This window comes from Lonchura striata, chromosome 17, assembly GCF_050655825.1.
Source record: "Lonchura striata isolate lonStrDom1 chromosome 17, ASM5065582v1, whole genome shotgun sequence".
Taxonomy (NCBI): domain Eukaryota; kingdom Metazoa; phylum Chordata; class Aves; order Passeriformes; family Estrildidae; genus Lonchura; species Lonchura striata.
In genome coordinates this window covers 12,623,384-12,643,882 of record NC_140719.1, presented here as the reverse complement: position 1 = coordinate 12,643,882, position 20,499 = coordinate 12,623,384, and the positions used below count along the sequence as shown (strand labels likewise).

Sequence of the window (20,499 nt, the reverse complement as noted above, 5' to 3'; positions counted from 1 at the left end):
GCTTTCTCTGCTCTTTCCCTGCTGTGGAGCCATTCCAGCACAGCCGGCACTCTGACAGAGACCCAGGGCAAGTCCTGCCCCCCGAAATCCAGGTGGAACACATCCTTTACCTGAGGAGGCAGATTAAATGTATTTGTCAAGGGAAAATCCAAGGGAAAGAAGAGAACAGCACTAATGGGAAAGGAAAGCTGAGGTATTTCTCACTGTGAGAGCTCTGAAAATACAGCAGCTTCTGAGTGCTACAAGCCTGGAGACCAGATCCATGTGCAAAAGGCACAGCTGCAGGTCCCCAGACCTGGTGCCAGGGACAGAATATAAGGCATCCATAAGACCCTCCCTTTCTAAAGATAAACATGAGCAGCCTGTAGTACAAACTCCATTTTACTGTCTGGTATTTTTTAACTAGATATGTGTATGTATATATATATGGTATTTTTATTCTTTCATTATTAGTCTCTGAAATAAAATATGTATGATATTTATCTTCCTCTGCTATGATATCCACAGAACAAATTCCTCCTCTGCTAACGGCATATCATTAGGAGCCTTTTCTCCAGGGTGAAATTGAAATCAAGCTCAGACTTAAAAAATACATCAGAAAAAGCTGAAATTCTATGCTGGTTGGGGGCCAGATCGTGGTGACTGCCAATACCCTGGCTGAAGTGGAAAGGATGATAAAGTGAAGTGGAACATCAGCATCCTCCCTTGTGATGATAAAGACAAGCAACACGGAGTGTGGAGAACAAGGAGTCAGCTCTGGGGAGATTTAAATTAGGCTCATCCATCATGCTGAACCTTCCTGCAAAGATTCTGCTCTGTCACCACGAGCTTTCTTGCAGCACTTTATCCACAGAGGCAATCTGAGGGCAAGGGGAAACTTCCATACTCTGCAATTGCTGTCCCTGCAGGTGTCACCTGGACATGGCTCTGTCCCCTGCCTGTGAGGGTGGGCTGGGGGCTTTCCCCCAGCACTGACCTGGCCAGCTGAGCTGAGCAGGCCAGAACAGCTCCCTTCCCATGAAGCAGCCTCAGGAGAAATGGAAACTTCACACAGTTAATTCCCAGGCCATTTTTCCAGCCGTGGAACAGGTCTGTACTGGTAACATGCAAATTAAATAAATAAATACTTAATTTATAAGCATGATTCATCAGAGGTTTCATCTTCTACAGCAAAGAAACAGATGTTCTATTGATGGCACTTCATTAGAGAGATAAATGGGGTCACACACGTACCTCTGTTCACATCCATCTGCATAATAGACCAAACATTAAGATTTGAATTTCACATGGTGCATGTGGCTCAGAGCAGCCTCAGAGAGCCTCAATGCCCAGAGCCTGCTGACCACCTCAGATTGTCTCAACGGCCAAGAAGTTTAACTCTGCTCAGAAAAGCAGGAGGTTGGGATTGAACTCTGGCTAGTTAGGAGACAGTTTCACTGCAAACACACAAGAATACTGGATTTTAAGTAATGGATAATGGATGGCAGTGATGTTTTGTACCCACTGAAATACAGGATCTGTCATGAGGAAGCAACTCAAAGCAGCAGTCCCATCAAAGTCTGGAACCACTGTTCTTCCTCCAGTTCAAGTCAGGGAGGGTTAGGATTGGGGACAGGGTTAGGGATAGCTGAGAGGGATTTTCTGATTTTCCAAATGTTAGTGCAGGAGGCCTCAGAGTTCCCCTAGCAAACAGAAACAAGTCTCCTGCACTTCAGCAGGCACTAACAGAAGATAATGCTTATAGAAATGAGTGGTGTTCTTTCCACAGACGTCGTGCCTTTGCTGTGTGTGGATGTGTGTGCACAGCTGTGTCAGGCACAGCAGCTCTGCACCCCGGGGCAATGCCTCCCTGTGCCCAAAGCACTGCTGAGAATCCATCCCTGCTCACTGCTGCTCCCCATCCATCTCTGCTCTGCCTGCTCAGACTCTCTTAGCAATTGTTTCGCTATTAGAAATTGTGGAATGTAAATCCTAATTTATTGTGACTGATCCTTTTATTTCCTCTGGGGGTGGGTGGGTATTTCTGCTCCTCTCCCACAAACCTGCTCTGCAAACACTTGCAGGTGGCAGCTGCACACTCACTCTGCAGTTTTCAAGCAAACAACACCAGTGCCAAGGAGAGACATGAAACATTAAAAACCAGTCATGTTTTCACTTCCCAACCTATTTTTGAAACAGGAGGGAGCAGGAGAATGTTCTTACCTACACCAACACTGACATTTGCATTTTCCATCCTAAAAAATATGCCAGATATGTGTTGGAATTTCTCCCTCCAAACTGCCCTGCAGTCACTCTGAGGAGCAAATGGGCACTTGAACAGCAACACTGCAACCCTGCAGAACAATTCAGCAATTTAGTGACCAAAATTCACCTTCCTGGGGAGGTTAATGCACCCCACCTCGCTCTCTGAAATTTCATTTTGGTGTTCACCTGACTTTTAGCTGATCCTAGAAGCAGAGTTATGTAAATGAACACCAAATGTTCTCACTTCAAACACACCAGCCCCATCAAAATGTGTTCTTGTCTAAGGGTATAAAGGTAATAATTGGTAACCTTTGACTGCTAAAAATGTAAAGGGAAAATATCTTTCATTTAAAACTTGCTCGTTTGGTTACCATGGACACTGCTTAATCATGAAGGATGACTATTACTCGTTCCTATAGAAACCCAGAAGCTTAAGAAGCATCCTGTAATTTAACTCCAGACGCCAAATTTTACACCAGTCCCCCTATTAGCACATTTGGGTACTTCAGAACAAGCCCTGGCTTGATCTCTGACTCTAAAAGAAATTCAGCGATGCAGAAATGCTGTAAGGAACCAAAAATATGAGCATGTAAGGTACAAAAGAAACTTACACTTCACATAAATTGGTTTCTTCAAAAGGAAACATTAAGTGCTCAGCATCTGAGGAGTCCTCTTTCAGTGCAAATGTTAATGAAGCAAAACTTTGGTTGTCTTTATTCCTGTCAGTGTTCCCCAAGTCCATACAGTTGCAGGGCATGTCTTTCCTCCAACTGAGTGCTTCAGTGCTCAACTTAAGATGAACTTCTGGAGCAGTGTGAGCGCCTGGGATTCCTAATGAGCCTCTGGGAGCTGCTTGTGGTCCCAGCCTGGCTCTCCAAAGCAGACCTACAATAAAAACATGCCCCTCATGCAAGGAAAAAACCAATAGGCAGCACAACCTGCACAATTCAGGCCATGTGTTGCTCTAACAAGTCTTTTAGAGTTTATGCTTATTAGTAAAACCACAACACTTGTCTGGCATTGCTCATTACCTCAAAGCTTTACCTTCAGTACCAAAGAAATATTAGTCAGAATCTCTCAGTTGAGTAGTTCTGGGGGAAAAAAGCTTCCAGAAATTACCTGTGGCTGACACTGCTCCTTGACCCTCACCAGCTCCAGATGGGGAATGGATTCACAGTTTTCAAAAAGCCATCCATTTTTCCATCCTCTGAGTCCCAAAGGAATCAGAGTAAAAGCCTGACCCCGAGGCTGCACAAAGCAGTGACAGGAGTTGGGAGTTCTGTGCACCTTCCTTCTCAAGCAACATATAAACAATTAGTGCCTGACTCTAAAATATTCTCTGGAGTATTGCAAAGGAAAGCAAACGACCCTCAGCAGAGTCTGAACTGAAAAAAGCAGAACTGATAAAGCCCAAATGAGAACGTTCCCTGACCCAGCTCGTTCCCATCTCTATTGAGAGCAGAGTGAATTAAAGGATTAGAGAGTGCCTTCAGTGCAATAACTTAGGGGATTAGTGGCACACTAGAAGACCTTCAAGGGAAATACAGGTTTAAAAGCTTTAAAAGGCAGCTCTGTGTCTAAATTGTTTGGACTGCCTCAGCTGTAAGGAGACAAACTTACTCTAATACATGAGTGATCATGAAAAGTCTGCTGAAACCCCTCGAAGCATGTTCTTGGAAGCAATTCTAGTTTGGAATCAGACCAGGGTTTTTAACCTCTTTCTCATTTAGTACCTACGGCTTGTAGATAAAACCTCATTCTGCATGACTCGAGAGCAAATCTGCTACTTAATTCCTTTCAGAGCAGTCAGCCCCTCTCAGGAACACTGTCAGGGGAAAAGGATGGGACTACCAGGAGGAGAGGGCTGGAAACAGAGATAAAGGAAGAGATGAGCAAAAAGTGACAGTGCTCCTCAGAGATTCCCACTGGGGTTTCCCAGGGGAACTTTTACAACTTGATTCATTTTTGATCTCGTAGGAATTCCTCACAGGGAGCACTCACTGAGTGTGGATGTTCCTGCATTTCTGGAGGACGTGGGGCACGTCAGGCTTTGCTGTAGGAGCAACGGGAGTCAAGGCACTGCTGCCACCTCGCTCCTGCTGAAGGGTCAGTCCAATCAATTTGCCTGCAATAAACTCACTCTAAATTTTTGCTTATTAAAGGGAATCTGAGATTTAAGCATTGTTTATTATCAAAACAATTCCAGAATTCCTCCATCACACACCACTTCCCAAGTCATTAAATTTAGTCTCGATTTTTCCTAGACAATGAAGCATTGAACAAACACAGCAAAGTCTCAGCTGGAGTACTGGTGCTAAAAATAGCACAGCTGCCAGTGAATATTTCCTATAAACAGCACAGCTTTAAACATTTTGCATATCTTTTCTATGGGCATCTGTCAGCCATGCTGTTAAAATTTCAATGAAAGACTGCAAGACTTCTGTAGTGAAACAGAAAATGCCACAAAAGAGACTTGAAAAACAAAGCAATGATCGTTAAAAAGTGCAAAGCAGGAAGGTCTCCTTTTCCTGGCATTTAAAAGACACCACCCTTGGAAATAAAAAGTCTATTGCTAATATTTATTACTGGGCTCCTCACTTGCCTGCTCCCAGCCCTTAAAATGAAAAACAAAAGTTCTGCAGAGGTGGAAAGAAATTCCACCTGGCATTCCTTGTCCAACATCACTTTTTGTTAACATGCTGCAGAACAGATTTTCAGCTAGGAAAGATTAGTGAGAGGTGAGTGCAATTTCAGATGGCTTTAAATGTAATAAAACCTCCTTAGTTGTTATGTCACTCTGGGACATGCTGGGACAATTTTCCAGTCACTGCTTCCCTTGTCCCAGGCGAGTGCCTGAACCTCCAAGGTATTGATTATTTGGGTATAAGCTGATCTCTCCTTTATCACTTAAAAGGTTTCGATTTCATCAAACAGAGAGACAAAGACTAAATTCCAGCTGTTTTCAACAGATGTGTATCTGAATAGCCTGTGCTGACCCAGCCTGACCTTGGCCTCCCAGCTCAGTGTTCGGTGCACTGAAATTCTGGGTTTTGCTGAAGATCAGTCAGTTTTCTCTTCATAGCAGCCATCAAATGAAAGGAAGAAGAAAGTCTGTTTAATAAAAATCCTTTTCATAAAACACCTTGAAAAGCATCTGTGATAAACAGAACACAGAACAAGACATTTATGTCTGAGGCTGACAGAGGCAGAAGGATCAGGAACACTAAGCCTTCAAGATCAGGAACCCCAATGTTCTCAAATTCTCAGGGCTTTGATGCCAGCTGATTGCCTGCAGAGTTTTGCACGAGAAAGCCCTGAAGCCAAAGCTGCATTTGGCTCAGAGATGGGACTGTGAATGGAGCACCCTGAGCGTTTCTATCAACAAAGGGAATGTTCAGAACACTTCCCACTGACCCCCATTCCTTCATCGTGTCCATGAGTAAGGAGAAGCAGGGAGAGATCCTGAAGAAAGCCACGGACCCAAGTGCAGCCACAAGCAGGTGCTGCTGTCACTGAAAATTCTCCTTGTCCCCTCTCTGCCTCCCAAGTACCTTCCACTTCATCAGATGGGTCATCTGGGAGTAATTATAATTATTGCCATGATTCCTCCTGCAGTCCCACACATCTCTGAGCTGAACAGATGGTCCATGGGTTCTGCAGGTAGATTTTTATCTAACTAATGTTTACCTGCAGCATGTCCTGACCCTCTGTGGAGAGCAGAGCCAGGGGTTTCAGGGTCTGCCCTCACTGCAGCAGAGATTTCCAGTGCAGTGAAGCCTGTCTGCTTTACCCACTCCCAAAGGGCTTAAATGTGCTGAAGGCAGGATCTCATCAGCCTCCTCAGAGCAGCCTCTCCTCCTGCTCAGCTCTGCCCTGCCCACCAGTGCCACTGGTCAGATATTCCACCTGGGCCTCCCAAAGGGGCAGAGTGACAAACACACCGACACGTGATGGACGTGCTGAAGGCACCAGGGCTGAGCAGAGAGCTCCAGAACAGAGGGTGCCATCACATGAACCACTGAACAAGCTGCTGTCACTGCCAACAGCTCCAAGTCCTGGGCATTTTTTCGCACACTGAAGCAGGCTGGCTCCATCTGGAGTCCCAACACAAAGCTCTCCCCTCCCTCCCTCCCTCCCTCAGATCCTTGCACAGAAAATGCAAACTCTGCTCACTTTGCCCAGCTGGAAGCACCAGAGCAGCTCTTTCCTGAGGGAGTGGCTCTCTCTGTACCTCAGGAAGCAAAACCCATTTCCCAAACTGGGTCTCAGCCCTCCCAGAGCCATGCAAGCTGTAACCCCAGCCTGACTTTTCCTGCTGTTCCTGGGGCAGGATGGGCTCTGTCCCTCCATCCCTGGCAGCAGCAGCAGTGTCAGAAGGGCAGGTGTGGGTGGGTGGCATTGCCACTGGGGGGAGAGTGGGCTGTGGCAGTAGATAAAAACATGTTTTCAAACACAACTCCTGTGTGCTCAGAGCCTGGGGGATATAAACAGAGGGCTGGAAGAGGGCTCTGACTCCCAGCAAAGGCAGCACCTCAGACTCCTGGGTGCTCCGGCCTCAGCCCCAGCCCAGGCATTCATCATTTGGCTGGATGCAACCCAGGAAATGATCCCACACGGGGACAGGGATCCTGTGCCAGCAGAGATCTCCTCCTCCCTGGTAAAAGCGTAAGGATTGCCCGACCCCCAGCAGGTTTCCTGTGCAAAAGCATCTGCTGAAGTGACATCCCTTGGAAAAGATCAACTTGCAGGTATCAAAGCTCCCCCAGCAGAGCCACAGGCTCACCTGAGCCCTGTGGGGATCTTGGCAAAGGGTCCAGAGACTGCAGAGTGCAAAAACTGCCAAGAGGATGTCTGGGAAACACACACGTGGCAAAGCAGACATTGCCAACTCCTGTGAAGTAGCTCCAATCCGCCTGAATTAATGGCAACCTCCCTCTAAGGACTCCTGACCTCTGAGAATCCCAGAGACACAAACCCCACTGCGGATCTGCCCCTGGGAGGGGCCCTCAGCTCCCTCCTTCCTCCACACTTGCAGGGCTTGAATTCAACATTACATCACCCCCAAATCCAGACCCTCCTTCTGATTCCTGCATTTTCCACAGCCCCCAGACCCCCACAGTTCATCAATCTGACAGTGGGAATAAAAACTGTTAAGGAAAGTATTCCTGCTGCATTATTCCAGTACTTCCATCACCCTGCCCAGCCTGGACCAAGCCCCCTCTGACCTGCTGTGTGACACCACCACTGCACAACAATACAGATCAAAAATAGCGAGAAAATTCTCATCCAGCTTTGCAAATCCCTTTCAGATTTCCAGATAAGAGGAGCTCAGCCAGTGCTGAGAGGCAGGGATCCCACAGACAACACAAAATACTCCAGGAGAGATCAACAGCAACAAGATTTCAGCTGGTTCAAATCCAATTTCTTACAAACTTTCGGGCTGATTCCCATTTCCATCAAATCTGCCTGTATATTCCTCATGTTTCTGACAAATGATGCCATTAAGTTCACTTTGGGTTACCTAAACGAAACTGAACACATTTAGTTTGTCACAGTAACTGAAATTACAGTAAAATATTTTGGTTTTGCACAGCACACAAATAAAGAGGGAAGGGGAACTGGGACATGTTTGGGAATTTACAAACACTCCTCCCTGGCAGGCAAAACAACAACAAAAAAAAAATCATACAAAGAAAATCACTGTCTGTTTGAAGGAAAAGCTGAAGCTCAGGGACTGATTTAGCTTCCTATTGTTTTCTCAGCAATGATTCAAAATCCTTAAAATCATCCTGAGTGCCAGGAAAAGAGGAGAGAGGACATTGCACTGAGTTAAATCTTGCAGTGCTAAAGTCAAGTTTAAAATCTGCTTCGTAAATCAGAATTAACTGCAGTGAGACAAGTCCAAGCCTGGATTTGCACAGACACCTGATGTAAAGTTGCAGTTGTGCTTTTTATTCACACAGTAACGAGCAAAAGAGAAATCTTTTCAGTTAATGGCTTTGATTAGGCTCACAGCATGATAAATACACCAGGACTGACAGACTGCAGGGCAAACACAACCCTCTCCCCCCCTCCTTTCTGAAAAAATTCAATAGGGAAACACTCACATACTCCCACTTTTTGGCTGCTTTAACGACAGGGAAAAGAACCAATAAACAGTTATTTCACAGTAGAAGAAAGAGAAAGGCAGAACAGCTTGTTTTAAAAATGTAATTGGGTCAGTTGCTGCCTCCGGTAGAAGGAATGGGCTGCCTGTGCCCTACAGAAACATCCCTCAGTGGACCTCCCTCCTGCTGAAGAGGACAAATAAGCCCTTTTAGAGCAGGATTTTTAAAAGTGCAAAGTGATTTGGGGCTTCGAGTCCCACAGGTTTCTGCAAAGCCTCGGGAGCCCAATCTTTAGGCTCTTTGGAAAATCCTACCCCTAAACTGTCGTTAGCTTTGTCATCTGAACCCCCTGGCGACACTGGGCTCATGAAGAACAAGGAGTTCCAGCCACACATCTCAGCAGAGAGACACCATCTCCTAAGCACGGCTTCCCAAAGCTCTGCAAGCATCAGCGAGGCCTCCGAACACCTCGCAGGAGCAGGCCACAAGATGCCCAGAGGTTAGCTGGCAAGGCGGGGGTAGCGGCAGCACACGGGGCTGGGGCAGGCACGCCTGGCGAGCCCCTCGCACACCGCCCTGCTGCAGAGCCCGAGGCGCCCCCGGGCCCGGGGCCAGCGCCCCTGCTCATCCTCACCTACCTACGGCAGCGGGCTGAGCGCGGCTAGGAGCGAGCTCGCAAGCACCCCTGCTAAGCCTGTTCCGGCTGCGGGATCTGCTTCGCTGTCTCTGCAGTCGGGACCTCCGGAGCAGTCGGTAGTAGTAGGACGGTCTCCCAGAACTTTTCCTGCCGTTCATGGACATTTTTGGATCTATTTTACACACACACGCATGCAGGCACAGGTTCGCTCTCCCCTCTGGTACAGGAGCAAAACAGTCCCAGCGTTTTAATGAACTGGAGGGTGGTTCTTTGGAGGGGAAAGGGAGAGGGGGGAAGAGGAACTCTTCACTTGACACATTTAAAAAGAAAAGCAACAAGAAGAAAACATAAAAGAGAGAGAGAGAGGAAAAAAAAGCAAGGGGCACCGGAGTGCATGTCTCAGGCGAGGGAGGACTGGCAGCGAGCAAGATAAACTGTGCTAACAACTCCAGCCCCCAAAAAGATAAGGCTGCTGGAGAAGGAATAGGAAGCCAGAGCTGGCCTGGGCTCCTGAAACGTGAGGCATAGGCTGGAGGAAATCCTGGCCTGGATCCTGTCCGGCAGACAGCAGCGTCTGATCCAAGCGTCCTGGAAGCACTGCCGGCTGCTCCGGCCGCTCTGCCCGGCCCGCGCCGCCGCGCATCGCCGGGAGGAGGCGGCGGCTCTGCCGCGGGAGGCACCGGGAAAGGCCGCGCTGGGGAACGGGGTAATGATTTCCTGGCCGTGGGACACATGTTAATAATCATCACGGAGCAAAAGCCCCGGAAAATAATGTGAAATTTGAGAGGGGAAAACTTTAATTAGAAGTTGAATGAACAGAGCTCCAGACTCCCCATGAGGCCCATTTCCTTTCAACATTCAAACTGAGTTATAGCACATCCCACAAATTAGAGAAAGGGCCTATTTACCATTTGGGTCCTGATGGCAGCGAAGATTCTGCCTCCGGCTCATATTGCTCCATAAAATTACATTTCAATGGGCAGAATTAACACTTTAAGCCATGGAAGAAAATAAAACCATAAATATATATTAAACAGATAAAAAAATTCACTCCATATTTACTGTTCCAAAAGGTCAGAAGTGAATTGCCCAGAATCCTTCACCTAAGCTCCTTCCCTTGATGGCACAAAAATGACTCTGAAGGAAGTGACAGAAAACATTTCAGAAGCCCAGAATGGTGGCCAAGAACTGAATGCACGACTGCTGCTTCTCCCAGGCTGGCAGGTAACAGAGAAGCCTCATCCGAGTGGGATGAGCTGCAAAACAACATCTGCACAATAACTTTCTGTGTCGTATCCTCAGTTTGTCATTTTTCCCAGACTTCTGTGCAAATTTATCTTTGTGGTGTCTTATGAGCAGACATGGGCTTGGCTGTGGATGAGCCCCGTTCCGCCGTCAGCAGGAGCTCCAGCAGGAGCTGGAAAGCTTCCCTGGATTATCCTGTGTTGTACCTCCAGTAACAAGAGGCAGAACCTGTTCCAATTCAGCAACAGCACCGGGACAGGAGTCCCTTCCCCAGCACCAACCACCCTCCCCGATTTTAGGATTTCACACATTTCTGCAGTCATGGAAAACATCAGATTTCTACACAAGCCCTGCTTTCCTATTCCCATCCAGAAGTAAACCCACGCTGGGTGTGAGCCGAGAAAGGCCCTTCCAGGAGGAAACCCAAGGCTCGCTCTTCCCTGGAGTCCATGCCTGGTTTTGAGGCCACACGGGAGGAATTCGGGGCCAGCTTCCAGGCAGTGCAGGAATGAGCACTCGGGATGGCAGCGACAAGTTCAGGTCAAGGAGGCAGATCCCAGCTGGCCAGCGGGGGCTCCCGGCCGGGACAGGGGTGCTGCTCCCTGCACCCCGCAGCCCAGCCCGGCACCAAGGAAAAGCCTCCACCTACTGCACATCTGCCCTCCTCTTCTTAGCCAGAATCATCTGCCTTTTCATTTTTGGGTACATAAAAAAATAAAAATACGCAGACAACTCTAACTGCTTTCCAGACGAGCCGAGACTCATCCTATGCAGCTGATTCAATTCCCAAATGGAGCTGAGAACATCCAGAACACAGTGATGGGAAAGACTGAAAACACTGAGGCTTGGTTAAAGATTTGCTGTAGACAAGAACCCAAATATTCAGGTGTCTCTCTGCAATCTTGTGTCATAATAACTGGAATGAAAGCTCTGAAGAGAGTCTTTTACAATTATGCTTTTATCACTAGAAATGTCTTTAAAACGGCCTATCCAATTTACTTTTGTCATTCCCAATAGAAGAAAAAAGGCACTGATGGAAATGAAAGTTTAAAGAAAACCATTTTAAAAGCTCACCCAAATTTAGATGATCTGAAAGGGGAAGGTTTGATTTTGTTTATCTGGAGCCAGGTGACTCACGCTCAGAGCTCTGGGGATGCAGCAGAGGCGGCTGCTGGGGATCTCCTCAAGCTCTGAGAGAATGTGAGGTGGGAACGCTCGGGGATTTTTGTTTTTCATCTGCCAGGTACCTTCAGAAACACTCATATAGGTGACCACGAAGCAGGAGAAGTTAATGAGGGACTATAAACTGTATGACAAGAGAAAGCAGCCCTATATAAAAGCATAAATAAATGGTTGGGAGCTGTGTTCCAGTTCTACCAGCTTGGCTCTGTCTCTCACTTAAATGCTTTTAAGGATTTAACTTAAGATGCTACACAGCAGCAGATAGGAAAATGAACAACCCACCTAGGGGGGATATGACTGGACTGGACCTTTCCAATTAATCCAACGCTGCTCTCTTTTCTTCTTTCTTTACTACTTTTCAAAAGCCACACCCTGGCACAAATGCTCTGTGTACAGCAGAATCTGCCACTCACAAATGTGGGATTATGAACTGCTCGGGAGGAAAGCTGACAGCATTAAATCTCTGTCTCTAAAATAACACATCCCAGTCTGGCTGCTCCTCCAAAAGGCAGCTGCATGAGCTCAGTCATGGAGCTCTGCTGGACCTTTCAGCAAGAAGAGCAATTGAAGATAAATGTAGCAGTGATTTTTGGGGTGTTAACTCCTCCTCCCCAGCACTGAACACAAACCTAACCTGTGTAATTATATATAATGAAACACATGCCAAAACTGTGGTAAAATACCCAGTCTGAGGCACTGCTGGGCTTTAGCAGAGAACTCAGCACCCTGGGCTGACCTGGGTGTCACCCACTGCTGGCACCCTGCCCTTAACCCCCCGTAAACCCAGAGCCCTCAGAATTTATGACAAGGAACTTGAAATCCTTATTTTGAAGGCAAAAGTGTCTGTGCTCTGTCAGAGGGGTCCAGTCACCCCAAAACCCTGATCTGGACAGGTCTGAGGATGCCCTGACTTGTTCACACACAGAATTCATGGCTCTGAGTCCAGGCTGCTTCTGAGGCAGCAGCTTCAGGGATTTCATTTCAGTTTCCCAGACTTCTTTCATAAAGAAGGGAACTGAAGTTTTCAAACTAAACAAACAACAAAACAAACCCCAAAACTTTAACTAATCAAACAAGAAGTAGTTTTGGCTCAGCCAACAGAGAGGAGTGGTGGGTATCAGCTTAATTTCCAGTTTGCATTAGGCCAATGAACTGCAGAGAGACCATCAATAAATTGAATAAAAATCAGACTACAACCCCAATTTCCCTGTCACATGCAATCCCTCTGTCCCTGAAGAACTGTCACGATCCTCCTGAAGCCTGAGGGAAAAGGAGGACAGGAAAATCTGTACAAAATATCTCTTTTCCAACCTGAGAGAAACAGGGTTTCTGTCATCTCTCAGCGTGCCCGCCTGCATCTGCTCAGAGCCCGTTCAGACTCCAGCCCAGCACACCCTGAGCCTGGACGATTTCCAGGCTTTTTGCCTCGAGGTTCCCAGGGATACCTCAGCTCCCAGGCAGAGTGGGGAGGAAGGTAATTTCCTTTGTGTGAGGATAATTTAACTTTCAATTCAGCTGTACCCACACCAAAATCTTCAGTGACTTTTTTGTTTGAAGACTTACAAAGGAAAGTTTCATACACAAAATTAAAGTGAACTAGTCCTGTTTAGTATTTCAATGGGACACGGTGCTTGTTTAAGAGTGCACATAGGCAAAGTAGTTTTTACTTACTACCTGAGGTAGAATGCAGCAGCTTCTTGAGAGCCTTGAAACAAAATGATTCACAGACTGGGAATCAAAATGAGATGAGCATTTCGTTTAAATTTAGGCAGAGAATTCACTGGTCTCCATTTATTGAATGGTGTCCTAGCTACCACAACACTATGGATTACTCTTGCTGTACGTATGGGGATGAAATACAAATGTAAATGAAAAGCAGTCATAACACATATTACAAATATTTCATGATATTAAGGAGCAGAAAAAGCAGTGCCATATGAAAAAGCAAGAGGAAGAATGTACATGTGAATAATGAAGTATTAAGTAAGCGTTCAGGTGGAAGTTAAACGAGGAATGAATTCTTTCAGCATCACTGTTCCCTCCATGCACACTGTGCCTGTTGTGTACTGTCATTATGGTCATGATACACCAGGGCAGGGCCAGAGATGCTAAGGAGGATCAATGTCTCATTGTTTGGGATCTGCATCACCACCAATTAAGAGCACTCCTGATCTAAGGAAGTGCAGGGCATTGCACACACTGCAATAATGGAGCTCCCAAGCCCATTCCATGACTGGAGAAGTGAAGCCCTGAGTGATTTACTCAGCATCACGTGGGAAGGCTGGGGCAGAGGGAGGCAGAACTCTGCACCCCTTATCCTTGCCCAAAGAGTAAATTGAGCTTCCCCACTCCTGAGACAACTCCCTCAGGATGAAGAAGTATTAAACATAATTACCTTTTAGTCCTACAGCATCTTTTGTCCATGAGAGCACAGACACTTCTGCATATTTGCTTCTGAAAATATTTGTTCAGTTTAATGTCCTTAAGCATAAAATTCCTCTTTTTCACTCAGGTAAAAAAAAAAAAAAATCCAAGGAATGTGACCAACATTAAGTGGGAAAGGCAGTTATTTACTTCTAATAAATAATAATCTGGTTTTAAGAAAGAGTCATAATATATTTTTAAATGTGAATGAAAGAACTTCTCAGCTATCACAATCCAAAAAGGAAGTAAGGGAAACAGCACCTCCAATTCCCAACAAGCTGGGTTTTGGATCCCATTTAAATTTCTGCAGCTCCTTGGCGGAGGGATCCGAAGCGGCCAGCAGGAGGAGGCTGAAGGTGCTCTGAGCACAGGGGAAGGGTCCTGGCCCCGGCAGGGCTCGGAGAGCCGGCGTGCCTGAGAGCCCCGAGACGTTTCCTGCACCCACCGGGAACTCCCGGGAGAAACACCGAGCCTGACTCGGAGCACGGCTCGTTTCCTGCCCACTTCCCGGCAGAACAATGGAGCTAAAGAACAGCAGCTTCTCACTGCGGCTTCCAGCAGCTGGGGACACCACAACAAAACCACTTCACTTGCTCTGCTCACACAGAACACTTCGCTCAGGTACACTGGTTTATGACCTGACTGCTAATGATGCTAATAAAATTTACAAAGTCAAAATCCATCTAAACACTTGTGCTAAGTTTCCACAGACCTAGCAAAACAATTAAACACATGGAGGCCAATGCAATGGAACAAGAAACTTCTACCAGAATCAAACATCCTGTGCCTCAGAGCAGCCTGCTTTATTCAACAGGAGGAAAAACCCAGGAGTGTGAAGTCTCCACTGTACAGCAAAAATTCTAAACGGAAAAGAAAATTCTCGTACAAATCCCTAAATCAAACAAAGCCCCTCAGACGTAACTGGGAGCTGCACAACACTTCCCAGCAGTGTGTGTCTTCCACGCTGAGCTGCTGGCAGGAAATATTTGTTTAAGCAGGACTATTCTTCCCAAATATCCCTCATTACTAAAATAAAATGTTAGCAGTGATTCATTGAGTGATTAACAGAGCAACTTCAACTCTGTGTTTCCCAGGATCCCCCATTTCCTTCTCCAAGACAAAACTGGTGCAGTTCTCTGCTGTGATCCTGGAGGGGCTTGAAAGGGACCCCAAAATCTCACTGGGTCCAACCTTCAGTGGGAAGAGAGCCCAGATGATCTTGCTTTCCCATCTGCACAGTTAAATAAACAAAACACACATCACCTCTAGGTCAGGAATCTAATTATTAGATGTAATAACAAATTACCGTAATAAACTACAAAATCTGGATTGACCTTGATCAAAATATTCATATAACAAAATTAATTAACTCCTAAAAAATATTGTATTTTGTATTTCAGCAGTAAACTTGCCGTTGTGCTGCTGCAGGGAAGGAGTTGGTAACAGTCTGGCATCACTGTCTTTCTGTGCCAGATTTCTGGGTTATTATTAGCAGAAGGCTCAGCTATTTATCGGGAGCTCTGTTACAGTGGCTTTGCAATGTGGCGTGCTAAAAGGTCAGGGAAGAACCCAGGAACCTTTCCGAAAGCTCCTGCAGGCCATCACTCTCCTTGCCTGCGTGGAAGCCAGCCCCAGGTGGGGAGAGGAGAAGCTTTTCCAGGCGCTGCAGAGCCCAGGAGCTCCCGTGACACAGAGAACCTCTCGCAGAGGCAGGAACGCCCTGGGCCCCGGGGAAGCAGCCGCTGCCCTCCCGATGCCATCGGGGCACCCGAGGCTCCCCCGCAGCACCCACCAGCTCTTGGGGTGTTTAATCTCATGACAGCATCCACTGACAGCAGCATCTCTGCTGGCAAGTGAAATGAAAGATTAACTTGATTACACATGCTACGTAAAACTTATTTCCTGATTAATTAATAGATTAGGCACTTCCAATTCATGTTTAAATGCCTGATAATGATCTCATGCTCATATAACAAATCACTGATTTATATACACACAATCTAAACTTCATTTTTCATGTGACAGATTATTTTCTTCCTTTCCTTGCCACATAATTTGCAAACTCTGCTGCAAATATAGTTGCTCGTTTCACTTGCTTTTTGGCATCAGTTGACTCATCCAAGGAATATTTTGGCAAGAATGATCTTTAGCCATCTTCCTTATCAGGCTGACATGACAGAGTAGCACAGAAAACACCCTCTGTTTTAAAAGAATTCCCTGTTAACAAGTTGAAAAATGAAAATGTAGCTATTGTTTTTAAAGAGGGCTTTACAAAAGCGACTGGAAATCCTGCAATCAGTTTTTAAATACCATTGTGAGGGTGGTTTATTTAAATTTACGTTTTTCCTTCTGGCACAACAACACAGGGCTGCCCTGAGATGTTATTGTCCAAGTACAGCTGATTGCAAAATCTGGAGAGCCTCCTTCAAACAGCAGAAATATGAAAAACACTCCAAGAGCAAAGCAAGGGCTGGGATGTTTTGAAGTGTGGAAGCTCAGGGCACCAACACCTCCAGAGCCTGGATCCAGGGCTGGGAACTCTCACCCTGCTGGGTCCTCACCAGCCCTGAGCAGGGATCTGGGTGATGATCTGATAAAGGACACTCCAAATAAAAAGAACAGAAAATATCTAGCAAGACACAGTGCCCAATTATGCTCCTGTATTACAGCATCAGCTCAAATTGGGTTTTTTTTTTCTGTTTCTCTTCCTACGTTTTTGTACAGATCTTCCACTCAAAAGTGCAGGGAGTCTATATGTTCTATGTTCCCATTCCACTGATACCCCTGTGTTATTTTTAGATAGAAAAAGCTACTGGAATTTATATCCTTTATCTTTCATATACTCATTTTTCCTCGATTAAAAGTCTAACATCACATCCACATGGCAGCAGCCTTAGACGAGCTGGCTTGCAGGGTTTGTACAATTCATTGGTCAAAATGCCACACTGATGCAAAGAAGGCACAGTTTGTCTGTTTGGTGTTTTATCTAAGACAGATGGGTGGCCTCAAAGTGATTTTGGGAGGAGACACAAAGAGCAGCTTCTTATTGATAGAACTCAGGCTTGGTGATGAATGGCATTGCAGAAATCCTCCCATGTCCTTCTTCTCCACCCTAAAACACAACTTGGCTGCTGACCCCTTTGCTGACCCTCCCAACGGGGACATCTGAGGTGAATTCTGTGAAAAGAGAACAACACCAGGCAGAGCAGAGCACTCCCAGCACTGGGGATGGGGCATCACGTGCACTGTGCAAACATTCCTTGCGTTTTCATCAGCGAAGAAAATGCAAACACCTGCTGAAACTCCGAATGCAGGATTTCAAAACAAATGCTATAAAGAATGAGGAGTTCAGTGGGACTTTGATATAGAATACCAGCGAGTGTGCAGCCCCTAAACAAGGCACAGGTATCCACACACGGCTCTAGATCTATTTCTAGATCTATTTATCTCAGGGCAGCAACGGCCCCTCCGCACTGCGCAGCTCCCACCAGCCCTGGCAGGATGCAGCCCCACAGCTCAAACTACACAGTCAGTCTTTGCTAATCTTGGCCTAACTCAAAACCCTACTTATCTTTTCCTTTCTAAATCATCCCCAGGACAAGACTAGAATCTCTTTTGAAATGTAAAGGTTCTATAATAAAATTTAGAAAGCACATATGGTACAAATATCAAGCGTGAACATCTCTTCCCATCTTGTACGTTTCAAAGCCTGTGCAAACAGCACTTTTCCCTGGTTTTGATCATGCAGCCAAAATGAGTCATCTGTGAACAATTATGGCTCTGGCAGGGGCCTGACTGTTGGAGAATGAAAGGAAACACTTTATTATTGAAATGATCAGTATGCCAAGCTGAGAGGCGACTGCAGAGAATGTTAAGAGTCCTTTATGCTCCTTCAGCCAGCAAAATTGAAAGCAGGGGATGCAACACTCCCCTCTCGGACACCTGAGAACACCCGAGTTGAGAATGGGCAATGCAAAGCACGAGGAAGTGGGAACTGTGGAGATGAGCAAGGGAATATATGGCAGGAAAAGAAATACAACTTTAAAGCAGGAGGCCTGGCTTAAAAAAGTGTTGGTTATTCCTGCCTTAGTTCTCCCAGGGGAGTTGTGAACGTATTAAAGGAACACACAGTCAGAGGCCTCTGTGCTGAAATCCAAAACTATTAAAGGACATTTGTTGGGAGTTCGGGACTGGCTGAGTTTAACAGGCTCTTCTGAAAGGGGATGAATGGAATTCCCCTCGAGGAGAAAAAATAGCAACCAAACAATTTAGTAGGAACACGGATCTCCCCATGTGCAGCCCATTTCAGCAGTGATGCTGCTGTTCTGGGTTTGCTGCCAGCAGGGACTAGGTAGGATCCCCCTGGAATTCCAAGGGTAACTCGGGATCTAAGCTGCTCACTGAGGGCTGGGCAGGGCAGGGAGCTGGGCAGGGTATTGATTTGATGGACTTGGCAAATGAGACGAGCAGGAGATGATTTTAAAATTGAATTATGAACAAGCAGTGTATGAGCGAGCAATTCTTGTCCTCTTTTCCATGAGCAGCTTGCAGAGGGAGGGGGAGCAGTGTTGTGATCACCACCCAGAGCCTACACACTATTTAAAGACCATGAGGGCTGACAGGATGACAAGGGAGACTCATGTACACAGAACTGCTAATGGAAGGTGTAGGGGGGAGATCAGGGAACAATCTGGGAAAGGCACATTTTGCACTCTGAAATTCAGGTCCAACTTCCAACAGAAGAGATGCTGGAGGAATTTGAGATCAATATTCTGACAGCAGGACTTCTCAGGTCTGAACATTAGCTGACAAATACTTCTTGCTGTTTCTGAAACCCTGAAGTTTGACAACCTTTGGAACAGATTATCCCTCCATCACCACGGTTTGGGCAGCACGGATCCAAATCGAAGTGCCCTGGCAGGCCTGGAGCCCAGGCTGAGCTCACCAGTACAGGGGATTTGTGCTGGCTAGGGCTTAAAGGGAACTGTGATCCTGAGCACATGTTTACAGGCATGGTATTTGTCTTTGCAGGAATCAGCCTTGGAAAAGGTGAGATTCTGACTTCTTCAGAGCCCCCCAGAGACCAGGAACCCCACACTTACTGTGTCAGGGCAAGTGCAAGAGACTGCAGATTCCTGTTACTTGAGGGGGTTTTGGAGGGCCCTGTTTAGCTCTTTGTACAAAGGCACTTTGGCTCCTCACAGAACTCGTCAAGGCAGGGCTGCAAACTTCCTCCAGATCTCCTCCAAACAAGCCTGGCAAGCAGGGACACACCTGAGGTGGTAAAACACTTAGCAGCAATGCTTAAAACAGACACCAGGATTTGGAATTTCCCAAAATGCTCATTCTTTGCAATTTCAGGAAGTAGCCCATGGTTACCTTCACACAGTAAGTGGTGATCCCACATGGAAGGCATCTTGTTTCAGTCAGGAGCAGCCTGGAATGTCATCTTGGCAGCAACTGGAGTGTTCTTTTTGTTTGGGTCATGTCACTCATAAACTTCCTTCCATAACACACTGAGCTGGGTATGAACCCACATAATACAGGGCATTGTGGAGCTTTCCCCAGCTGTGGCCAGGCTGTGCTTTGCACACATGCACTGTACACTTCTCTGCAATTTGGTTTGACTTCTCTGAGAATTCCTAGGTCACAAACAACCCCTCAGTGTCCATCACTGCAGTGAGTATTGCAACAGAAATGAGACCATTTCCATTTAAACCATATAAAACCGAGACAATGTCAGTGGTCTCAGAAAAATATTTGTTAAACACGCTGAGCACAGAGGAACCCGGGAGAAGGGAGGGAGCTTTTCCAGCTGAAAACGCCAGTGCTGTGTCAGCACGTTAAAGCCTAATGAAAACTGTCCTGTTCTGGACACAGCCCTGCTGCAAATCCAGCTGCTCACAGGGAATTCCTGCTCAAGGCAGAGCCCGGGAAGTGCCCAAGGTGCGACCTCTGCTGTGGCCAGTGCAGGTTCTGACGCTCCCTCATTTCAGCACCGGCCTGGCTGTATCCTGACAGGGCTGTACCTGGGCAGGGCTGTACCCGGCAGGGCTGTACCTGGGCAGGGCTGTACCTGGGCAGGGCTGTATCCTGACAGGGCTGTACCCGGCAGGGCTGTACCCGGCAGGGCTGTACCCGGGCAGGGCTGTACCTGGGCAGGGCTGTACCCAGCAGGGCTGTACCCGGGCAGGGCTGTATCCTGACAGGGCTGTACCCGGGCAGGGCTATACCCAGCAGGGCTGTACCCAGCAGGGCTGTACCCAGCAGGGCTGTACCTGGGCAGGGCTGTACCCGGGCAGGGCTGTACCCAGCAGGGCTGTACCCAGCAGGGCTGTCCCCGGCAGGGCTGTAACAGGACGGGGCTGTACCCTAGCAGGTCTGTCCCCGGCAGGGCTGTCCCCGGCAGGTCTGTCCCCCGGACAGCACTGTCTCCTGGACAGCACTGTCCCCGGCAGGTCTGTACCCTAGCAGGTCTGTCCCCGGCAGGGCTGTCCCCGGCAGGTCTGTCCCCCGGACAGCACTGTCCCCAGCAGGGCTGTCCCCGGCAGGGCTGTCCCCGGCAGGGCTGTCCCCGGACAGCACTGTCTCCTGGACAGCACTGTCCCCCGGCAGGTCTGTCCCCGGCAGGGCTGTCCCCGTCCCGGGGCGGGCGGGGAT

At 47.2% G+C, this 20,499-nt stretch overlaps 1 protein-coding gene across 8 annotated transcripts in view; it reads right to left on the bottom strand.

The window, feature by feature from the left end:
• Positions 1-20,499, bottom strand: part of DAB2IP (DAB2 interacting protein) — a 160,582-nt gene that overhangs the window by 118,700 nt on the left and 21,383 nt on the right. The window contains exon 1 of one of the 8 annotated variants that reach the window (XM_085556306.1): positions 8,990-19,796. The exons of 3 other annotated variants lie outside the window; for them this stretch is intronic. In XM_085556306.1, coding sequence (XP_085412432.1) covers positions 8,990-9,734 — 745 coding nt within the window. In that variant the 5' untranslated portion in view covers positions 9,735-19,796. Of the gene's footprint in view, positions 1-8,989; positions 19,797-20,499 lie in introns of those variants that run through there. 4 more of the 8 variants (XM_085556308.1, XM_085556305.1, XM_021543648.4 and 1 more) reach the window with 4 other exon arrangements.